The sequence below is a fragment of the Miniopterus schreibersii genome (genome assembly GCF_964146895.1).
Source record: "Miniopterus schreibersii genome assembly, chromosome: 1".
Taxonomy (NCBI): domain Eukaryota; kingdom Metazoa; phylum Chordata; class Mammalia; order Chiroptera; family Miniopteridae; genus Miniopterus; species Miniopterus schreibersii.
In genome coordinates this window covers 127720904-127743489 of record NC_138101.1, presented here as the reverse complement: position 1 = coordinate 127743489, position 22586 = coordinate 127720904, and the positions used below count along the sequence as shown (strand labels likewise).

The following is a 22586-nucleotide window of genomic DNA, read 5'->3' as shown; positions in this document are numbered from 1 at the left end:
AGGGCACATACAAGAATCAACCAATGAATGCATAGATAAGTGGAACAACAAATTGCTGTTTCTCCCTTTATTTTTCTCTTCCTTCCTCTCTCTCTCAAATCAATAAATAAAACTTCAAAAAAAAAAAAGGTCTTTTTATAATTTGATAACTTCTTAACAGCCTTTCGTATTATGTAACTTTTCTCATCTTATATGAAGATGGCATATTTGTTAACAGAATAATTCCTTCCTAAGCAAAAGTTAAAATCCCAGCAGAAAAATATAATAAAAGCATTACTATACAAATATCTAAATATTTTAAACTATAACTTACCATATAAGGAATACTCTGCTTCCTGACCTGTGTCGCTCTCACTGGAGGTTGATGTGAGGCTGGTGGTTAAAGTATTACTTAATGACTGACCAACTGATAAAACTGTTGTTGCTGTAGCTACGTTGCTGCTGCTAGTAACACTGGATGTTGACATAGTCACTGTTGATGTAGTACCAGGTGTGGTCAAATTAGGAAAACTCTGAGCACCCATAAGAGGAGAAGCTAAAGATAAAAATGAAACATCAGTACAAACAGATAGAATTGTATAAACTTTAGAAAAACTAGGTTGCATATTTAGAAAAAAGAATGAGGTCATGAAACACTAAATTAATAAATGGTTAAAAAGCAACAACTTTGGGAACCCAACTGAAATCCAACTAAAAATTCTTATTTTTATAGCACTATTATTTTTCAAAACAATTAAGCCTAGCTTTTTTAAAAAGTGAAATAAGCAAAGGAATAATTCCCAATAATATTTTTCAAAGGAACTACTTTGACCCGTTAGTAGCTTAAATTAGAATCAAATAACTTTCAGCAGTAAATAACAATTTAGGACCAGTGCAATGCTCTGATTTCAATTGACTATGATGATATAGTCATTTATTTCCTCATGCAACTGTACTTAATGATTTATCATAGGAGTGAAAAACAAAAGTGTGTTATTGTTTCATCCTTTCAGAGTAAGAGGTTCTTTATCACACCTGATCTGAATTCTTTAAATATGATTCTGTAGAACTTAATTTCATAGTCCTGAAGTGCTGAATTTGATGGAGTTGTATCTAACACGGTTAATGATCTAGTTAAAGACTGAAGCCAGAACCCACTGAAAAAGAAACTACTTTGCATCCCTCAGAGTGGAAAAGGCATTGGGTTCCATAAGGAAAAGCTCACTTACTTGCTGTGCTCATCACATTCCTCCCCAAAGTATTAGTGTTGTTATCACTGCTGCTTCGGCTTAGATTCATGTTGTTCGTGGCATTAGTCCGTGCTATGTTTGCCACTCTCCTTACAAAACTCTCCAAGCTAGATGTTTCTCTTGAGGACAGGTTAGGTACACTTGCACTAGAGCTCATAGGGGCCCCAGCAGCCAACAAAGAACTCACTGACAGTCTGTTACTTGCTGAGGAGCTAAGGGGTCGTTGTGAAGCTGCTTCTTTATTAGTTAACTCAGATACTGAACTAACGTCAGGAGAACTAACACTAACAATTCCCATGGATATTGCACTAGACTCCCCAGGAGTACGAACAGAACTATCGGGGCCTAACTTTCTTTCAGCATTTTCACTTCCCGTTTCCGCTGTTAAGGTACTGGTGCTTGCACTGGAAGATGACCCTACTTCTGTTTGAGGGACGTTTTCAGCAGATGAAAGAACAACAATTGGTTCATGGACATCAGCTCCTGAAACTATACTGTGTTCCATTACAATTTCTGATCTCCGTTCCGTTTTGGTCGAACCCAAGCTGATGTCGCTGCTACTGGCCACGCTACACACAGAACTGCTGCTTCCTTTTCTACTTGAGGAGCCTGCAGCAGCAGATGTCTTGTCTGGACAGTTGTTTTTCACCAAGCTGCTGCTCCATGATTGCGTTGTGCCTGAAACAGTGGATGAAACAGGTTTGGGTGATGCCACTGTATCAGGGTCGTACCCTGGTGCAAGCTTGAGGTCAAATTTTCCTTCTGCGCCCATACGGTAAGAGTTTGAGCCACCAGCATCCCAGGTGACATCAATCCAGCCTGGAAAGGGACAGGAGTTTGTGAGACCCAGCAGAAAGCAGATAGGAGCGTGTCAGATAGTAGCTCCACAATATGGGATCAGCTTTTCATCAGTGTTGTCTGAATTTCTATAGTCTAAGGTCTGCCGACTAAAATTAAATTATTCACTTTATTATTTCTGAACTGTTCGCTTTGGTGATATTTAAAAACAATGTAAGGGTCATGTTTATGTCTACTGGGGTATCTTTTAAGGGGAAGAACTGTTAAAAATTGTGAAAGAAAACCAAAAACCTGATACAAATGGTAAAATACTGCAACTTCAGCAATATAGATGAAACCCAAGTAAAAGGTTTTTTTAGTTGCTAAATATGATTATGTGGTCAAATGTTCTTTACAGAAAAAAGTGCTGGCTTACCATTAATTTCTGAGTTTGGGCTAAATCCTATAATTGACAGACAAAATATTCATATATCACTACAGAAATTTTAGGTCACTAGCTCGAATAACACTAAGTTAGCATTTCGGTTGTGTTCTCAAAGTTCAGTGGTTACTTGGTTCTCTTATGATTAAGTTTAATAAATCTGAATAAGCAGAGAAAAATCCTAAAAACAAAAATTTTAAAGTATGCTAAGCTCTTTTACTAGAACCTATATTGTAAAGTCAATAACGTGTAAAGAACTAATGAGCAAAATGATATTCAATCTATATTTATTTGTACTTGGAAAATGATTAAGTATTCTTTTTAAAAAAAAAGCAATTAACTTCCAAGAGCAATAAAATAAAGTGTCTATTAGAAAGGAAACTAACAAATTTTACAACCTTATTTTAGTGTTATAAACTAACTGCATTTCATGGAAAAGCACAGAGAAATGTTTATTTATAATTATAACAAGTCTTTATAAAGTTTAAAAGTCCTTTAGCCATACACGCACATACCCCCATGCATGCCCATGCATACACACAAGCGCGCACACACACGCATCAAGTTCACTTATGTGTATGATAAGGTTCAGAGGGGTATAAGCAATATTGAATTACCTGTGGGGATTCTCTGCATGAGTTCTTTGAGAGGAAAACTGCCCCAAATCTACATAATCTAGTTTACATGAGATTTCAATTGCCTCAATTTATTCTTTATGCTGAAATAACCTCTGAAGAGCCAACAATTAACTATCTCTTCTGCAACATGGAAAAGTATGAGAAAAGTAAAGGTTCAAAAGCATATCCCAACATTTGCATTGTACTAACTTGTTAAAAAATACACTAATAATTTATTCCACAGCACTTATCAAAATTTATAGTTGCATGTTTATCTGTTTCACCCAGAAGGCAGGGGATAATACTTTGTTGGTGACCCACTGTATATCTGGTCTAACAAAGTCCCTTTACAGTTGTAGGTATTCATATTTGTAGAATAAATGAAAAATATTATCTATGTGTTGGTTGGATATCCCTATCATCAACACACAGATTCTTTAGGGGAAAAAGAGATTTAATTGATGTAATACAGAAAAAATAATTTTAAAATGTAAGCCATTCATATTAGGCTTGAGAATGTGTTTAAATTGATATCTAAGGGGAACTAAGAAAAGGTACATACATACTATCCATAAGTATATAGGAACACAACTCTAAACTCCTCCTATGCCCCCAAAACAGATAAAAAAACAGTAATAACTAGCCATTATTAGAAATGGTTGGCTTAAGTATTTGAAAGCTAAGAACTCTCTCTGACATAAAGGTTTTAAGGTACAACGAACAGGAACGGTCATCCCAGTGAGCCAAAACTCTGAATCTCTACATTTGTCAGATCAGCAATCAGAAAATAAGCCTTTTCTAATATGCTAAATTATGAAATTATAAGATTCCAATTTTTCAGTGCAGTTGCTTCAGTTAATTCCGGCCTAAGAAAAATGAACTGCATTCACATATCCCTAACTAGCCCACACCCTTAAAAGCCAAAACGAACAACTTAGGAGAAACAGATATTAACGAAGTATCATTAAGATACCAAAAAAAAAAAATTTTGAAATTTCTGAGTTGAATAGTACTATTGTCATCTCAACTATTACTGATTTTTATGACTTTTGGCAGTTACATACATGCTCACTGTTAACCTGCTATGATAACAGTACTTTGCAATTAGGGTATGGCTATAGAGAAGTGCATTTGGCAGTAATATAGTTCAAGGAACAGAATTTTAAAAGCAATAAAGTCAAAGAGTTTATCTAACTAAATTAAAGCCTTTATCACACAGAACATGAATATATTCAAATATTAAATGTTAGTCATTCTCCTAAGCACCCTCACTTTTCCTAAGAACCCACCATTGTTTAGGCAAACTATCCACTAAAAATCAGCCCTACTAAGTTATATACATAAAAAAAATTAATCATAATAGTTGAATCTGGGAGTTAATAGTAACTTATTAAATACGTATGGACTTCCCTAAATCTACCACATCAAAGCTTAAAAATGAACTTGATTTAAGCAACAATAACCATTACAAAACAATGTTTAAAATCCCAAAGGAAAAAGTTAGTAGTCTGAGAAACACTGAAATATCTTATAATCTAGTAAATGAAAAGGCTGATACTTGTTCTATGCTTCATTGAAAAAAAATAACTGAAAATGTTCATTCTTTTTCTTTGATGTGACTTATAGCCTGATTCCTGTCAGGCTAATGAGACAGAGAAAAGCATTAGAAATTAAGATAAAGATCGACGAAAACTTACGAATAATAAACCAAAAAAAATTAAGAGGCATAAAATGTACCTTGAATGGATTCACAACTTATACTACCTTATTAATCACTTCAAAATATTAGCAGTAAATTTTGAGTCAAAACCTAAGAATCTAAAATTTTCCCTTATTTCTAAATAAATGGTTTTTTATGTGAAATCAATAGATCAGTTCTTCTACATAATGCTCAGACATTTATACAATTTATAAATTATCCCAAAATAGAAAAAGAAAAATATTTTGTTATTTAAGTACTTAATTTCTACACTACAAACGCTAAGCACCTACTCACCATTATGCAGCTCCCCAGTGACGGTGCCTTCTCCCTGTGGACTGCCATCCTGATCTCGCCATTTCCAATCAAGGCCTCTGATCACACGAGCCCCTGGAACCATATATTTCAACACCTGGGAGCGTACTAGACGTCTCTGTCTTCTAAGGTTAGCTTCTGCTTCCTTAGCTGCTTTTCCTGTAAGGTAAAAATTAGAGAAATATAAACAAAATTACTTTTGATAAATACAACTTTTAGTAAGTTAGAAAAACCTATCATCTCTTTACCTAGCTGATCTTCACATACTCCATTTACAGTGCCATAAAGTTCAAATCCAGACAGTGAGAGGTAGTGAGTTTGACCGCTAGCATTCTTTCCCATCTGTTTAATTCTCACATGTCGCCACCCTTGTTTCTCATCCTTTGGTGGATCAAGAGGCCAGGTTGCTGTTGACCTGTGAATATGTTAAAGAAAAAAAAAATTGTGTAATATTTTAACTGATGAGAAGATGTTTAAGGTGCAGAAGATTTTTTTACATAATAAAGAACTACAGGAAAAACAAAACTAACTTCCATACTCACTCAACAATTTGTTACACAAGAATAAAGAAATCAAAGGAACAAATATAGTAATAAAGAAAATAAGTTAAATATAAAAGTTTAAATTTATACTAGTCATTTGACTCATAATACTAAATGATTAATAAAATCCAAAGAAATTTTATGAGTAACAAATATGCTTTTATGATTAAAAAGATATTTTAAATTCTTAAAAAGTTTTAAATGATACATTTAAGTATTAACTTTAAAACTTGAAAATATTATCTAGTAATCCCAGTTAAGAAGCTCCTTCCACACTGACCTTTTTTTTTTTTTTTTTTACTTATTTATTGATTTGAGAGAGAGAGAGAAACATCGATATGTAGTTCCACATATTTTGCATTCATTGGCTGATTCTTATATGTGCCCTGGCTGGGGATCAAACCTACAACCTTGGCACATCAGGACAAACTCTAACCAATTAAGCTACCTGGCCAGGGCTCTGGTTTTCTGTCTTTAAAACAATTATATATGGTCAACATCTAAAATTTAGGAAAAGAGATACATAAAAATAATACAAGTTTAAAAGTCAGCCATAATTCAATAATCAGCAATAAGACATTGTTAATTTGTACATTCACAAGTATTATGTGAATATATGGAGAGTTACACACACATCTCTATGTATCAATTTTTAAAAATAAATATGCTCAGCTTTCTACTAATGTTTAATGCTTTTCACAAAGTTTTGGTAAAGTCAGCATTTCAAGTTTTAATGCCTAAAATGTATTATTAAGTGATGCTTTCAGAAAGAAAATCTTGCTTCAATACCTCACAAAGAAGAGAGCTCTAAGGATATACAATTACAAAAATAAACATGGCTCTTTATTGAGTTTTCCAATTCACAAAGACTCCTCCACTAACCCTGGTTCATTGAGACTGCAGTCATCAACATGGGTATACAAAGAGGTCCAGTTCTGTCCATCTTTGGATACCTGGAAAACCCAATTTCTCAGGGCAGACCTTCCATAACCACGAGCATGACGAAGTGTATATGCTGACGGTATCACCCAGAGACCCAGATCTATGGCAAACCAGGCATTCTTATCATCATTGCTATGACAATTTAAAGCTGAATTATCACGACTTAATATGTCTTCTAAGCGGCCATAAGGTAGATTTCTTCCTTCTGATGATGTTACTACTACAAGTCCATAAGCAGCTGGATTTACCCATTCATATGCAGTTCTATACAAAAATAAGAAAATATTAGCAGTTAACAATATTAAAATAACCATTTGTTCATATTAGCTTTTTTCCATATTTTATGTCAATTTTATTTTTACATAAAATTGTATCAACTTTTAAAATTCTACAATTAACAATTTGATATTGTACTTCTTCACAAAAAATAATTTAGTTTTAAATTTAACCTAAAAGACAAAATTCCTAAAACCACAGGATCCTCAAATTTTACTCTACTACCTATAATTCTTTTTCCAGGTGAATTTTTCACCCCACATTAAGCAGAATGGCTTACTTGGCATTTGTCCCAATCCAGTAAATGATTCCATTTTCATCAAAATCATGCTGGTGCCGAAATATAAAATTTTGGCCTTCTCTTAATTTTCGAACAAAAACAAATGAAGATCGGTCAAAATCATACCACTGCTTTGCTACCTAAACCAAAGAAAATATAAAAGATACTTTAACAATGTTACTGTAAAACACACTGCCCACTCTTCCTATCCCTCTAATGTGAGCCATTTTACTATAGCAAATACTAATTAAACAATATTTGAAAGACAAAACAAAACAAAAACAAAAATTTCCACAACCAACGTAGCCCACTATTAATATCACAGAATATTTCTTTAGTCTATTATTTCAACAGCTAGAATAAAACAAATATTATACATCTTAATAGCTACATAATAGTATTCAAACTAATGGAAATAACTGTCATTTTTATATGCCTTTATTGATTGGCCTTAAGGTTTTGTTCATTATTTTAGTCAAATAACTATAATGAACATCTTTATGAAGAAACCATTTATAATGTATAAAGATTATTTTCTTAAAATAAATTCCTAAAACTGGAATTACTAAATCAAATTATATTACTATAACTCTGGATACATAGTTCCCAAATTACTTTTCTAAAGGGCTAACCCACAGCACAGAATGGTTATTTCACTATGTCTTTGCAAGAGCTCACCATTTTTAAGAGATACTGTTCCAAAGATTCAACTGTAGCTAAAGGTTCCATCTTCAACATCCTGCCAGTTCTGTCTATCAGTGCAGTTTCGCCAGGTGCTCGCTCCAACCGAAACCTTAGTCTTCTTGTAAGTATCTGCAGAGAAATGATCAACATGCTTCATAAAATACCTTGCATTTTTCTTGAAATTTGAAAAATGAAACTGTTACATGAACATAGTAATTCAAGTTTATAAAAGTATAACCATAAATGATCAATGTCTTTATTATTAAATTTTTTTTTTTTTAAAAAAAAGGTCCACTGAATAAGAGATATTGGCTTTCAAGAAAGAAACAAAGTTAACGACTTAAAGTTTCTTTTTTTTTTTTTTTTTAAATATATCTTTATTAATTTCAGAGAGAGGAAGGGAGAGGGAGAGAGAGAGAGATAGAAACATCAATGATGAGAGAGTCACTGATCTGCTGCAGCCCACAACCCAGGCATGTGCCCTGACCGGGAATCGAACCCTCATCGCCTGGATCCTAGGTCGATGCTCAACCGCTGAGCCACGCCCAGCTAGGCCGACTTAAAGTTTCTAAACAACTTCAAGTATACGTGGTGTGAATAAAATTATTATAAAACACTTTAACAGAAGTATTATATCTCTAATTTAAAACATATTTTTCCAGTTAAGTCATGAAAAATATTAATTAGCTTATTCCTTTAAAACTAGAATATATTAAATAATCTATGGCTAAAAAACTTTTAAAAATACAAGATAGCTTTCAATCCACTTTAGCTACAAGTAGGAGACTAGCAATCTGAGGTAGCTTCATTTCTGTATAATTCTTAACTAATTCCTATAGACAAAATTAAATATTTGTATGTGCATTTGGATAACATTATAGACTGCAAAATTACCAAAGGGCAGATTCCTAGCCTTCCTGTCTTTTTATCTTGCAGTCTCCTGAAATGAGAAGTATATAATAAAATATGTTGGTGCTCCTAGGACTCTATAAGCAGGGGAAGTTCCAGTCTTTCAGACTAGTTTCTACTTCACTCACTTATCAAAGATAAAGCCCTAAGACGAATGGACCACAAAATCCCCTTGCTCCTCTATATTATTCTGTCTAAAATAAAACTAAATAGACCTCAACATTTTGTTTAATATACATATGATGTGAGGAACACTAACTACACTGTAACTTCCTGAACAAACTCTCTAGTCTGGGAGTACAGTGGCTTCCGTAACAGTAGTATGCTCTTGGGGATATGGCAAGTTTTTACCTTGAGCAGGCATGGTTTTGGCAAATATAGATTCTTGGTCACTTATTAAGGGCAATATTCCATGCAGAAGAATGCAAAATAAGTTGGACAAAAGAGATTCAAGGCCAAAGGACCTACTAGAAAATACTAAAGCAACTCATAGAAGAGATGATAAAGGTATTAACAGTAAAAATATTTGTTTTGTTTATTCATACCTATATCACAGTTGCTAACAAAATAATTATTAATAGAATGAATGAGAATGTCAACAAGCAATATTTAGGAAGAAACAGGCTTTTATAAAGCCTATGATAATGACACATTTCTGAGAGGATCAATAGGAATAGCTAAGGAAGGCCTTCTGGCTCTAACCAACAATATTTAGACAGGAAAAAAAATTACAGTTAAAATATTTTCACATTTTCTTACATGTTGACACATAGATACGAAGAGACTCAACTCATGATTCTAGAACAAAAGGACCCTTTTTTCTGCTTTTCCATGGATGAAGTGTCTTTTCCACTTATGACCTACCAAACGTGATTTATTACTTACAAATATTTTATTAAAACCCACAGTAATTTGATTAAACAAATAATACTGAAATGCCAATGCATTCAAAAGTCCTAAAAAAGAACAATCAAATGGTATTAGGGATAAAGTCTTTAATAATTAAGCAGAATCATTATTTACTAAAACATGAAAGGAACCTTTGTTTTCGTTTTTGTTTCTTTTAAAGACTGCTCTTAAATGCATTCAGCTATAATAGCAACTGCATTTTCATGGTTACCTGGAGGTTGTATGTAGATCCTGGTGTATCATACAAATGGAGAGGTAGACGTTCAATAGATTCTAGTACGGCTATTAACTTTCTAATTAATGCAACTGCTGGTCGGCTACAAAGAAAAAAAATAATTAAGAGTTTTTATATAATTTTATGCAACAGTTCATACAGAAACTGCAATGACCAATTCATATAGATACCTACTTTCATATGAGTGCAAAGAGAAGTTTAATTTTGTATTATACAAAATCTAAGCAAAGATACTCTCATAACTCAATTTCCTTGCCTTAAGAATAAAACACTGCATTTTTCTTTTAAAATTTTTATCTATTGCAATCAAAGTAGATGTGTAATTAATTTTTTAAAGTTTAGGCAATTTTATTATATTTGACACATATAAAAGAATATATAAAACAGAAAAATTTTGGAAATGATAGTATTTCTTGACAAGGCAACATTGGTGTAATGTTTCTAGAAAATAATTTGATGATTTGTATCAAGAAACTTTAAAAATCATCTAAAACAAAGACCATTTTAAAAATACATTTGAAAAAAATCATCTACAACCTTTAACTCAGTAATATCACTTAAAAGAACTTATGTAGGAGGAAACAAGATGGTGTAGGTAACAGCTGTACCTGCCACCTCCCGCAACCACATCAAAATTACAACTAAAATACAGAACCACCATCACTCAGAGCCTCCTGAGATCTAGCTGAACAGAAACCCTAGAACCAGGGAACTGAAGAAGCATCAGACCGGTAGGAGGGGCGGAGACGAGGGTGGATAGGGGCTGAATGCCGGGGGTGGCCGCAGGCCCACACCCAGTGCCACAGGTTAAACTCAGGAGGGTATCTCCCTGGTGCAGATTTACGGGAAGAGTGAGGGGTCCCAGTCCCACAGCAGGCCCCCAGCCCAGGGCTCCAGGGCCGGGAAGAGAAGTCGCCACAACTCCGGGCTATGAAACCACCGGGGACTGTCCCTGAGGATCACAGAGGCTGTGGGAGCCCCAGGTAGCTCCTCTTAAAGAGCCGATGCACAGACTCACTCAGACACACTCCCTCTGAGCACCAGTGCTGGGCAGCAGCTTGAAAGGACCTGGGACACTTGGGGAGGAACTAACCTGCCTGAAGTTGGGACAAAAGGTGGAGGGGCAGCTTTCTCCCAGGCAGAAGACCTGGCAGAGGCATCGCTCCTTAGGTGAGCCCTCCCCACACACAGCCTGCAGGCAGGCGCCGTATTTGAATCTCCAGCACCTGACTCCCACCTTTGGCCCTGCCCCGGTGATTCCCAGAGACCCCGCCCCTCTCTACCTGCAGGCTCATCCAGGCCATTTACACGGCTTTTGTATGCAAGTGGCCTCTCAAGCCTCATGCTTAGGACTTTCCTAAAATCTCTAAAACAAGCAGCATTGTGCCCCATACATCTCAAGAAGCGGCCCAAGGCCTGGCACTAGGGGCAGCCTGCACTGGTTCATAGCTTAGTCTCTCCTGGGCAAAGCCAAGCTCAGCACAAGTAGCAGCCAACTATGGTTTGCTGTGTAGCTCATGCTGGGTGGCCTTGGGCAAGGCACTGGCACAGGCTCACTTTGCACCTCCCGGGAGGCCTCAGAGACAGTGCACCTGGTGGTCAGACTCGACCACACTGGATTTACAACCCTACCACATCCACGAGTGACACACTCAAGGGGTGCATTTGTTGAACACCTAAGATCCACTAAAGCAAATCCTGCTCCATAGGGGTGTCTCCAGCACAGTAGCTCTTTGGCTGTAGTTGCAGCTGGTCCTCACAGCTGATTGGCCTGGGTGTCAATTCCACCCAGTGACGCCAATAGCAACCAAGGATCAACTACAACAGGTCAGAGCAAACAGCCCACACAGGGGAGCACCTAGAAGACCCAGCTCAGGTGACTGGGGAGGCTGAGCCACTGGACCCTACAGGACACCTACTACACAAAACTCTACAAATTCCAGGAGACATAGCAGCTCTACCTAATACATAGAAACAAACACCTGGAAACAGTCAAAATGTCGAGGCAAAGAAACATGTCACAAAGGAAAGAACAGAAGAAATCTCTAGAAGAGGAACTAAATGAAATGGATCCAAGCAAGCTAACAGACACAGAGTTCAGAATTTTGTTTATAAAGATGCCCAACCATATTAGCAAGAGTATTACGAAAACAATTGAGAAAATCAATGACATAATAAAGTACCAATTTGGAATGAAGCCTACACAAACTGAGATAAAGAATAATTTACAGGGAATCAAGAGTAGAGTAGAGGACGTTGAGAATCAAATCAGCAATTTGGAACATGAAGAAATAAAAAACATCCAATCAGAAGAGCAAAAAGAAAAAAATATCCAGAAATATGAAGATAGCAAAGGAGCCTCTGGGACAACTTCAAGAGGCCCAACATTCGTATTATTGGGGTGCCAGAAGGAGATGAAAGAGACCAAGAAATTGAAAACCTATTTGAAAAAAATAATTCCAAAAAACATCCCCTACCTGGGGAAAGAAACAGACTTACAAGTCTAGGAAGCACAGAGGGTCCCAAACAAGAGGAACCCAAAGAGACCCACAGCAAGACACATCATAATGAAAATGCCAAAGGTTAAAGACAAAGAGAGAATCTTAAAAGCAACAAGAGAAAAGCAGTTAGTTACCTACAAGGGAGCACCCATAAGACTGTCAGCTGATTTCTCAACAAAAACTTTTCAGACCAGAAGGGAGTGGCAAGAAATATTCAAAGTGATGAAAAACAAGGAACTACAACCAAGATTGCTCTACCCAGCAAAGCTGTCATTTAGAATTGAAGGTCAGATAAAGACCTTCACAGATAAGAAAAATCTAAAGGAGTTTATCACCACCAGACCAGCACTACAGAAAATGTTGAAGGGTCTTCTTTAAGAAGAAGCTAATGAACCAAAGAATATGACGAACTAAATAGATCCAGAGACACTGATGCATGTAACAGACGATCATACTTCAGAGGAAAGAGGGAAGGGGGGTGGAGAGTGGGAAGATAACCAAAGAAGTTATATGCATATATGCATAACCCATGTACACAGTCAATAATGGGGTGAAGGTCTGGGGAGGGGGTGGGAGCGAGGTGGAGGGGATCAACTGGGGGGGAAAAAATGCGACACCTGTAATACTTTCAACAATAAAAATAAATTTTAAAAAAAAAAAGAACTTATGTAACAAGATGTTTCCAAATAGTTAAGTAATTATTAATATTAAAATAATTTGCAAAGAGCTAAAATTTTTAATATAGTAATGTTTAAATTATTATACATCCATAAAATGTAATATTCACTCGTTTAAAATGGTACTTAAAATTAAAATTGAATTTCAATTATTTTAAAAATTCAGTCACATTCAAAAGTAAATAAAATAGTAAAAGGAACCTTCATCAACCCATGACCCAGATTCAACTATTATCTACTAATAACCAATTGATTTCATCCACATCCCCACCCATTTCTCTCCTCCCCATATATTTTAAAGAAAATGCCAGAGAACATATCATTTTGTCTAGAAATATTTTGAGCATGTATTTCTACAAAAGATTTCTTAAAAAACAAAAATCATTATCACACCTAAAAAAGTATAAACAATACTTAATATCATCAAATATTTAATCAGTGTTCAAATTTCCAGTTGTAACTTAAACTCAACTTAGTGGAAAGCTGCACTAGAGCAGATACATAATTTTCCGTTTTTTCCATTAAATTAAACCATTTAAAAAAATCTTTCCTTTTATTATTCATTTACAATATAAGCTACTTTTTTTTTTTTAATAAAAAGTTCCTTATTTTGTGTATGAACACTGTATTAGATTCTACTTTAAAGTAAGTATATATATTGCAACACTGCAAATACTAAAGTTTTAAAAATGTGGGCATTTACCTTTCGTCATCTTCATTTTCACTAAAGGCTGTTTTAAAAACATTTATTCTTTCTACCAGTTGACTACAATCTTGTTTCACATCTAAATCCATGCTCTAAAGAAAACAAAAATGAGAAAGTACAAAAAAATGTTTAAAGGCTGTTATTAAATGTATAAAAAACACATGCTACAAAGATGCATATTAATATTTACAAAACAATCAATACAACCTAACTAAAATCACTATTTTATTTCCATTAAAATTCTTTTTATTATATGACTAGTAGACCACAGCTAACAAATACAGATTTTTTCCCCCTCCTTCTTCAATGCCATAATGGAGTAGCAATTACACTGTTAAATCAATTTGTCTCAAAGTGTAGTATGCAAGGTGTTTTCAGATTATTTATGATGAATATTTTGTATTATAACAGTATTGTTATAATTAGAAAAAAATAACTGCTTTATAAAAACAATGACTTCAGCCCTAGCTGGTTTTACTCAGTGGTTAGAGTGTCAGCCCGGAGACCAAAAGGTCAAGGGTTAGATTCCTGGTCAAGGGCATGTACCTGGGTTGCAGGTTGTCCCTGCCCGTCAGGAGGCAACCAATCGAAGTTCCTCTCTCCCATCATGTTTTTCTCTCTCCCTCTCACTCCCCCCTCCTTTTCCCCTTCCTCTCCTCCTCCCTCCCTTCCACTGTCTCTCTGAAAAAGCAATGGGAAAAATATCCTCAGGTGAGGATTAACAAAAAACAAACAATGACTTCATAGATATTACTAAGTCACATAATGTGATCTATCAATATAATTGTAATAATAGAAATAAATGCAAATGGTAAAATTAATAAAGAAAATATGAGACTGATTGAAGTTAAAGTGAATCTTGAGAGTGTATCACCACTTACAATGATTAAGGTCAAGTAATCATTCTTATCAGAGCATAATGTTAAATCTTAGGTCAAAGTAAGTGTTTTATTTAACAAAATCTTGAACAAATTATAACTGGGTAACTCAATTATTTAATTCAATTGGCTCAAATTAATAATACAAATTAAAGAAAAGGTGGGAGAAATTATAAATATTAATATTTATTACTCAGGTTTTAATATTTCTTGACAAAACAAAATAAATATCACTCTGCCAAAAGGGTAGTTACAAATGATTTTTAAAGCTATATATTTTGTTCTGTACTACTTCATAAACTTACATTGTTTAAAACAGTAAGAAGTGCTTGCACCAAGCCACTACTGCACATTTCATAGGGTGAAATTGTGTTTTCATCCTTCAAAAGTACAATTAGATTTTCTAAAGCTGTCTTCATTAAATCTCTCCAAGTGTTCTCACTCTCAATACACTAAAAAAAAAACAAATTTTAATAAATACAATCAAAAAATAAATAGGTCTTATACTTATCAGAACATCAATTACCAAAAAAATAAATTAGATATTAAACAAGATTATTAATGCAAATTATCTGTACCAGAGTCAGCAAACGTTCTTGTAAAGGGCTGATAGCAAATACTTTTAGTCCTTACAGGTTATGTGTTCTCTATCGCACCTATTCAATTCTGCTGTTGTAGCCACCAAAGCAGTCACAGCAACACAGGAGAGGGCAAAAGTAGGTTTACAATTGTGAGTATGTAAAACACATTTTTATTCTTGTATTATTATTTGTTATTGTACTATTTATGTGTATTACAACTGTAAACCTTTTGCCCACCCTGTATGTAAATGAATAAGCATAGTGTGAGCAATAAAACTACTTATGGACACTGACATTGCATTCTGATATAATTTTTCTGTATCACGCAATATTACTTTTACTTTTGTTTTTAACCATTTAAAAAATATAAAAACCATTCTTACCTCACAAAGCCATATAAAAATAGGTAGTAGAACAAATTTATCTCCTGGGTGATAATTTGCTGACCCCTAAAATTTATACCCATAACATAAAAGATAAAGGGGAAAACTAAACCAAGATCACTGCATGTCATAAAATCTTGAGGCTAACATACTTGTCTATTTGTATGAAGTTCCCAAGATGACTCTAACTGCGTTGCTATGTTTCTGAGTGTTACCACTACTCCACGAGGCATGCTTTCAACAGCTTTAAAGTGGTCGTCATATAAATCTCGAGCCATAGTTCGTACCTATCAAAATTAAATAGCAAATGTGAATTTTCACTATAATTAATAATTTTACCAAACCTTCCCATATATATATGCAACTTTTATAATTCAGATGTTTGTGCCATTATCAACTTCCAAAAAATGGTATGACATCTATTTGTCTATGTCAAAAGGTTCTAAAGGTTGAAAAAGTACTCTAGTAGAGTTTAGCAGTGTCACATAAAAGAGCTCATAATTTTAATTTTTGGTTATTTAAATTTTGTATTCATATACCAAAAAGGAGCTTATTTCATTTAAACCCAAAACCTGTAAAAGAATTAACTATGCTTTTTAAAAAAATAAAAGTAAATGATTCCACTTCTGGGAATTTATACAAAGAAACCCACAACACTAATTCGAAAGAGTATCTGTACCCCTATGTTCACTGTAGTGTTATTTACAATAGACAAGATTTGGAGGCAGCCCAAGTGTCATCAATAGAGGAGTAGATAAAAACACTGTGGAACAGCCCTAGCCGATCTGGCTCAGTGGTTAGAGTCTGCCCAAGGACCAAAGGGTCCCAGGTTCAATTCCACCCAAGGGCATGTATCTCGGTTGCAGGCTCGATCCCTGCCCCCTTCGGGGCATGTGCAGGAGGCAACCAATCGATGTGTCTCTCACATTGATGTCCCCCTCCTCCCACACTCTTTCTGAAAAGGAATGGAAAAAATATCCTCAGGTGAGGATTAAAATATAATAATTTTTTAAAAAAACAGTATTTTTAATCCATGGTTGGGAATCCACTGATGCCAAAGGCTAAACATATGTAATGTTCTACTCCATATTATATATAAGTGACTTGAGCATCCTTGGTCCTAGAACCAATCCCCCACTTCCAAGGAACACCTGAGTTGTTGTTTTTTTAATTTTTATATTATTTATTATTGTATTATTTTCCATACAAACTATATAAATATACAGTTGTATATATCCTTACAACCCAACTCTATAGGGATCTTACTTTTCATCCAGTCTGGCTAACTGTATTACAAAGTAATTCTTCCTGTCTTTTCAATGGGGTACAGGTACAGTAGCACTCTACACTGACTACTTTTAGCTATAAATGTTTTGTGATGTCAAAAGTTACCTCTCTTTCACATTAGGCCCTTCCACAATCAAAACATGTTTGTCATAAAGGAGATGTTAATAACAACAAAGAGGCCTAAAGCCACGTGACATAAGCGAGTACAATCTAACACTCACGGTGAAAAAGATGACACTTAGAATAACTCAAGTTTGTCAGTTTAAATTTGGAATTAAAATGAACTCAAAAGGAAAAAGTGTCAGGGTATTGAGATATAAATTATAAACCAGATATTGCAAGAACACATGCTTCATCTCATCACTCAATGCTCAATAAAAAGTCAATACCAAATACAGATTTCATCCATGAAGCTAATACTTTCTCAGATTTTATGAAGATTTTTCACAACTTTGTTGTTTTCAAAAACACTGATGACACTAAGTGAAGAGGGTGCCCAGCCTGCCTCCTGCTGGCCGCCAAGATAAAGTGGCCATACAACAGGCATCTGTGAAAGGGTATTGATGAAATCATTAGCCACTTGGGCCCTAAGGCCTCTGCAAGGATATCACGAGGCTCTCCAAATCTTGCGCACAAAGAAAAACCAAAAAAAAACTGACTCCAGTATGTATCTTTTTCACTGACATTTTATCATTTGAAAGATGTCATTAAAATTCTGATTGGATGTGTAGGTAGTTGAGGCAAGCTCTATTTCACTTTTGAGGGAACCAAAAGTTACACACGAATTTTTGATTGTGCAAGGAGTCAGTGTCCAACCCCTGAGTTGTTCAACAGTCTATCACAGAAACACTGTAAGTAAATGTATACATATTGTGGAAAATAAAACAATGAGCACAGAAAAAAGAAAACTAAAACTATGTTAGAGTAGCACTGTTACATGGCTCAATTTTTAAAATGCTTAGAATCTACCATTGAAACCTTACCATGACAGTATAAAAGACTTAAAAAAAACAGCAAATCCCACAAATATACCTTTTGCTTTGTTTTTTCTAACTTAGATTTCAGTTTTCTGCCTCTTTTGCCAGTCCAGCCAGTCACAAATTCTGAACCTTAAAAAGAAAGGACATTTCACAAGACTTTTTTATTGCAATTTAACATATTTATTTATCTGCTAAACTTACATACCTATATACTTACCCAGAGAAGTTTCTGCAGTAAATGAATGTTTGGTTCCTCTATTAGATTCAAATACAAAACCTGGTAAATCTTCTTTCAATATTGTTGCTTGCTGACCATCTGAGTTATGAATAGCAATTTCTCCCTCTTTCAAACATGTTAATGACCAATTCCCTACAGTGAGTTTAGTGGGTCCTGGTGTTGAGAGTATAGGTTGACTTGAAGTAGATGGCTTTACTTGGCCTCGAGCTCTTTGTAATTTTTCTAAGAATTCACTTCTGCTTTCTATAAAGACAAAATGTTTTAAAACCTCATTCCAAATATTCCTTTAAAAAAAAAAACCAACAAACTACCCAATGGAATAACAATCTTACTTTAAAAAAACTTAATTAGCAGAGTTTGGTTCTTTGATATAACCTTACTGATTTGATAAATTTAGGTTCAGGCATAAAAGCAATCCTACAGCCACAATTTTTTGAAGTATAAGGCTTTTGGGAAAAGTTATAACTTGAGACAGCATCACAGAAGTACAACTCACCATTACAAGACAAAAGGCAGCTTTACCTAAAAGACTGAAGAGATTAAAAGTAGATACAGTACTATGCTTTCTGGTACAATAAGAAGGCATTTATGAAATGCTTTCATGATACAATTTTTCTCTGTTGATATTAAAGAAACTGATGATATTGTCATCAAAGATGTGCTATTTTTTTATGACAATGGAAGCAAAAATATGAGCAGAAAAACAAATTATCAAAATTAAAGAAACTAGTAAAACATTTTAACAGAAACAAAATATTACCTGAACTATCCGATCCACCTTCAGGACTACCACTTGAATACATGGTGGCAAGTTTTCCATCCAAGATAAATCTGAACCATCCATTACTGCCATTAGATAATTCCAAGGCTGCTGCATCACTCCATATATATAAGCAGTCCCTTCCCCTAATGATTGACCAGTCTCTCCAATGATATGGTTTACCTTGCTGCAATTCTTTAGCATCTTCCTGTGGTTCATCTTCCTAAATGTGTAAAATTTTCAAAGTAACATGAAAAATGATTTCTATTCCAAATACTCATTAAGTGTTTTTAAAACACAAACATGAATCAAATTAAGAATTAAGACATCATGAAGAGCCCTGGCCAGTGTGACTCAGTGTTGGGCATCATCCTGTGCATCAAAAGGTTGTCAGTTTGATTCCTGGTCAGGGCACATGCCCAGGTTTCAAGCTCAGTTCCCAGTAGGGGGCCTGCAGGAGGCAGATGATCTAGGTTCTGCTCTAACAAAGATGTTTCTCTCTCCCCTGCCCTTCCTCACGCTCTAAAAAAAAAAAATCAACAACAAAAAAATATATATATAATATTAAGAAATCTTTGTCAAGATCAAGGTCACTAAGATTTTCTTTTTTCCTCTAGAAGTTTTACAATTTTAGCCCATACATTTCAGTCTATGATTTCTTTTCTTTTCATTTTTGTATAGAATATATGACAAGAGTCAAGATTTCTTTCTTTGTTTTGTTTTGCATATGCTATCCACTTAAGCCATTGTAAAAAAAATTTATTGATGCATTGTGGTGACATTGGTTAATAAAACTATACAGGTTTCAAGTGTACAATTCCAAAATACATCATCTGTGTTGTAATGTGTGTTCATCACCCAAAGTCAAATTTCCTTCCATCACCAATTATTTCCCCCTTTACCCCCTTCTACCTCCCCGCACCCCACTTTCCCTCTGGTAATCACCATACTGTTATATCCATGAGTTTTTTTGCTTTGGGGTGAGTTTTTCTTTATTGGTGCTGTTTTTTGCTTAATCCCTTTACCTATTTCACCCAGCCCCCATTCTAGCATTATTTTTTGAAAAGCTCAACCTTTCCTGACTGAATTGCCTTAGCATTTTGGCTGAAAATCAATTGACCATATATAGTACGTGGGTCATGAATCTATCTTATACCACTACCACATTCTCTTGATTACAACAGCTTTATAATAAGACTTGAAATCTCCCAAGATGTATGTCTTTCAACTTTGTTACTTTTCAAGGTAGCTTTGGCTATTCTAAGTTCCTTGCATTTCCATGTAAGTGTTAGAATCTGCTTGTTACTTTCTACACACTGCTAATATGCATAATGTATTTCTTGAATGCAAGAATTGCAGGGGGCATGAACCCAGACATCACCTTGTTTGTTTTTTGTTAAACTTAGGAAACACACACATACTCTCTCCCTTCCCTCTCCCATTCTCTCTTTCTCTCACCCCCTTAGGATTCTACAATTACAACCCATAACCCAACATCCTCTCAAAAATATCACTACTTTGTCAGTAATATATAGTAAGCATTCACTAACTGTTAGGACTAAATCATTGTTGGCAATCAGTAAAGACAGGTAAGGTATATTTTAAATGTATAATCTAAGGCAAGAATTATCAATGAATACTGAAACTAGTCAATAAAAGTTAAATGAGGAACAGCATATTTACATAGTTTCAAATTATCTCCCCACTAATTTACTTATTAATTACAAAAGAAAAAAGAGTATATTAATAGAGATACCTGGCAGAGGCCAACATAAACCAAGTCACCCAAATTAACATCATCAGCAAGACAGGCACAAGACATCACGGGCCTCTGAGAAGGCACATTATTCACTGAGAAGGAACATCACCCCTTATAATCTGTCTGCCTGCTAAAAACACATAACCCATATCTAATCAGGAAGAAACATAGCACATATGCAAAATGAGGACCATTATCCAAACTAAGTGGTCTGTCCTCTTCAAAAATGCCAAAGCTATGAAAGAAAAAGGAAGGTGAGAAACTGTTGCAGGTTCTCAGGAACATAACTAAATGTAATTATGCTCTCCTGGGTTGGATTCTAGACCAGAAAGAAAAAAAATGCTATTAAGGACAACAGCAAATCTGAATATTACCTCTGGATTAGATAGTTTTATATAAATATTAAATTCCGTGATTTTAATAACTATACTAGCATTGTATAAGAGAATGTCCTGTTTTATTGGTGAAGTTTTTAGATGTAAAAATGATACTATGTATCCAGCTTCTGCCAAATATTTTTTAAATGTACACACACACACAAAAAAAAACAACTGTGCAAAAGATAAAGCAAATGGACAAATGTCAGTAATTAGTGAATTTGGATAGAGGATATTCTGATATTCTTTATTTGCAACTTTCCTTTAACTTTTAAATATTATCAGTATTTTTTTAATTGACCAAATTTTAAAATATATAGTACCACTTCATATTGCCATTATTTTGTCAAAACCCTATGTAAAAAAATATGTAACATATTTATGACCAAATTTTTAAAAATATAGTACTACTTCATATTGTCATTATTTTGTCAAAACCCACGAGATCTCCTCAAAGAAACTTTATTCCTGATACCACGGCAATTAAGACAACTCACTTTTTCTGGTTTTGACTCCTCTTCATTCTCATCGTCTGAGGAAGGACCTGCCAAAGTTGACACTTTGCTAATTACACCAAGTCTGGCCAGCTGATCCAAAAAGATATCACCACCTTTATCTACTAAATCCCTTATGATCTGCAAAGCCAACAAGTGGCCATCATCATCATCCTGGGGAGGAAAAGAAGGAAATTAAGAAAAAATTATAAAAATAAATTTAGTTTCCTAGGGTGAACAGTGCAATAATTGGCAAGGACAAAATGATTTACTGAAATTAGGACAAAAGTTAAATTATTTTACTCACCATTACCTAAAGGGAATCTACAGGATTATCAAAAAAGATAAAAAACTGACCTCTTGATCAAGGACAGTTGCAGTAATTTCCACAAGTACTGTAGGCAAATTGTGACCAACATCAGAATCGCAAACTTCTTTTAACAATGCTTCAGAGCAAAAATGAATCATTTTTCTAATCAGAGCAAGACTTGCTTTCCTTGAAAAGTAAAAGAATTTTAGGAAGTCGTAAGAAACTAAAAACAAAATACAACTATACATTAATGAAAACTAAAATATCCAATGTTAGGTTTTATAAGCTCTGCTAAAAAGTACTCTTAATAAAATACAAAAAACTAGCCCTGGCCAGTGTGGATCAGTTGGTTAGGCATCGCCCTCTTGCACCAAAAGGTAGCTGGTTCGATTCCTGGTCAGGACACATGCCAGGGTTGTGGGCTCAATCCCCAGTAGGGGGCATGCAGGAGGCAGCTGATAGATGTTTTTGCTCTCATACGGATGTTTCTCTCCTTCTCCCTCCGCCCTCTCAAAATCAATAAAAAATCTTAAAAAAAAAAGTCATTCCGTTATTTTTTAGAAATACAAAAAATTAAGATAATACTAGCACTAGTTTATGCTCATTTTTTAGGCAATTTCATTTGTTTCCTAATATTAATATATTGAGCTCATCAAAAATGAAATTATTTTTACAATTTTCTTAAATGTGCTATTCTATTTTATATTTAACCAGCATGGCTTAACATGCCATGATAATTTCAGAAAATCCAGTAAAGAGTAATGCAATTACTAAGAAAATAAATAGTATAAATTGTAAC

At 34.6% G+C, this 22586-nt stretch overlaps 1 protein-coding gene across 6 annotated transcripts in view; it reads right to left on the bottom strand.

The window, feature by feature from the left end:
* Window positions 1-22586, bottom strand: part of HECTD1 (HECT domain E3 ubiquitin protein ligase 1) — a 94197-nt gene that overhangs the window by 23685 nt on the left and 47926 nt on the right. For 2 of the 6 annotated variants that reach the window (XM_081146056.1, XM_081146057.1), the window contains exons 11-26: window positions 21835-21973; window positions 21481-21651; window positions 18848-19070; window positions 18067-18330; window positions 17902-17978; window positions 15735-15869; window positions 14924-15070; window positions 13738-13832; window positions 9833-9938; window positions 7798-7932; window positions 7120-7259; window positions 6504-6827; window positions 5328-5494; window positions 5062-5238; window positions 1209-2048; window positions 314-535 (exon numbers count right to left, since the gene is read on the bottom strand). In XM_081146056.1, coding sequence (XP_081002182.1) covers window positions 314-535; window positions 1209-2048; window positions 5062-5238; window positions 5328-5494; window positions 6504-6827; window positions 7120-7259; window positions 7798-7932; window positions 9833-9938; window positions 13738-13832; window positions 14924-15070; window positions 15735-15869; window positions 17902-17978; window positions 18067-18330; window positions 18848-19070; window positions 21481-21651; window positions 21835-21973 — 3362 coding nt within the window. The remainder of the gene's footprint in view (window positions 1-313; window positions 536-1208; window positions 2049-5061; window positions 5239-5327; window positions 5495-6503; window positions 6828-7119; window positions 7260-7797; window positions 7933-9832; window positions 9939-13737; window positions 13833-14923; window positions 15071-15734; window positions 15870-17901; window positions 17979-18066; window positions 18331-18847; window positions 19071-21480; window positions 21652-21834; window positions 21974-22586) is intronic. The other 4 variants (XM_081146058.1, XM_081146059.1, XM_081146060.1 and 1 more) reach the window with 2 other exon arrangements.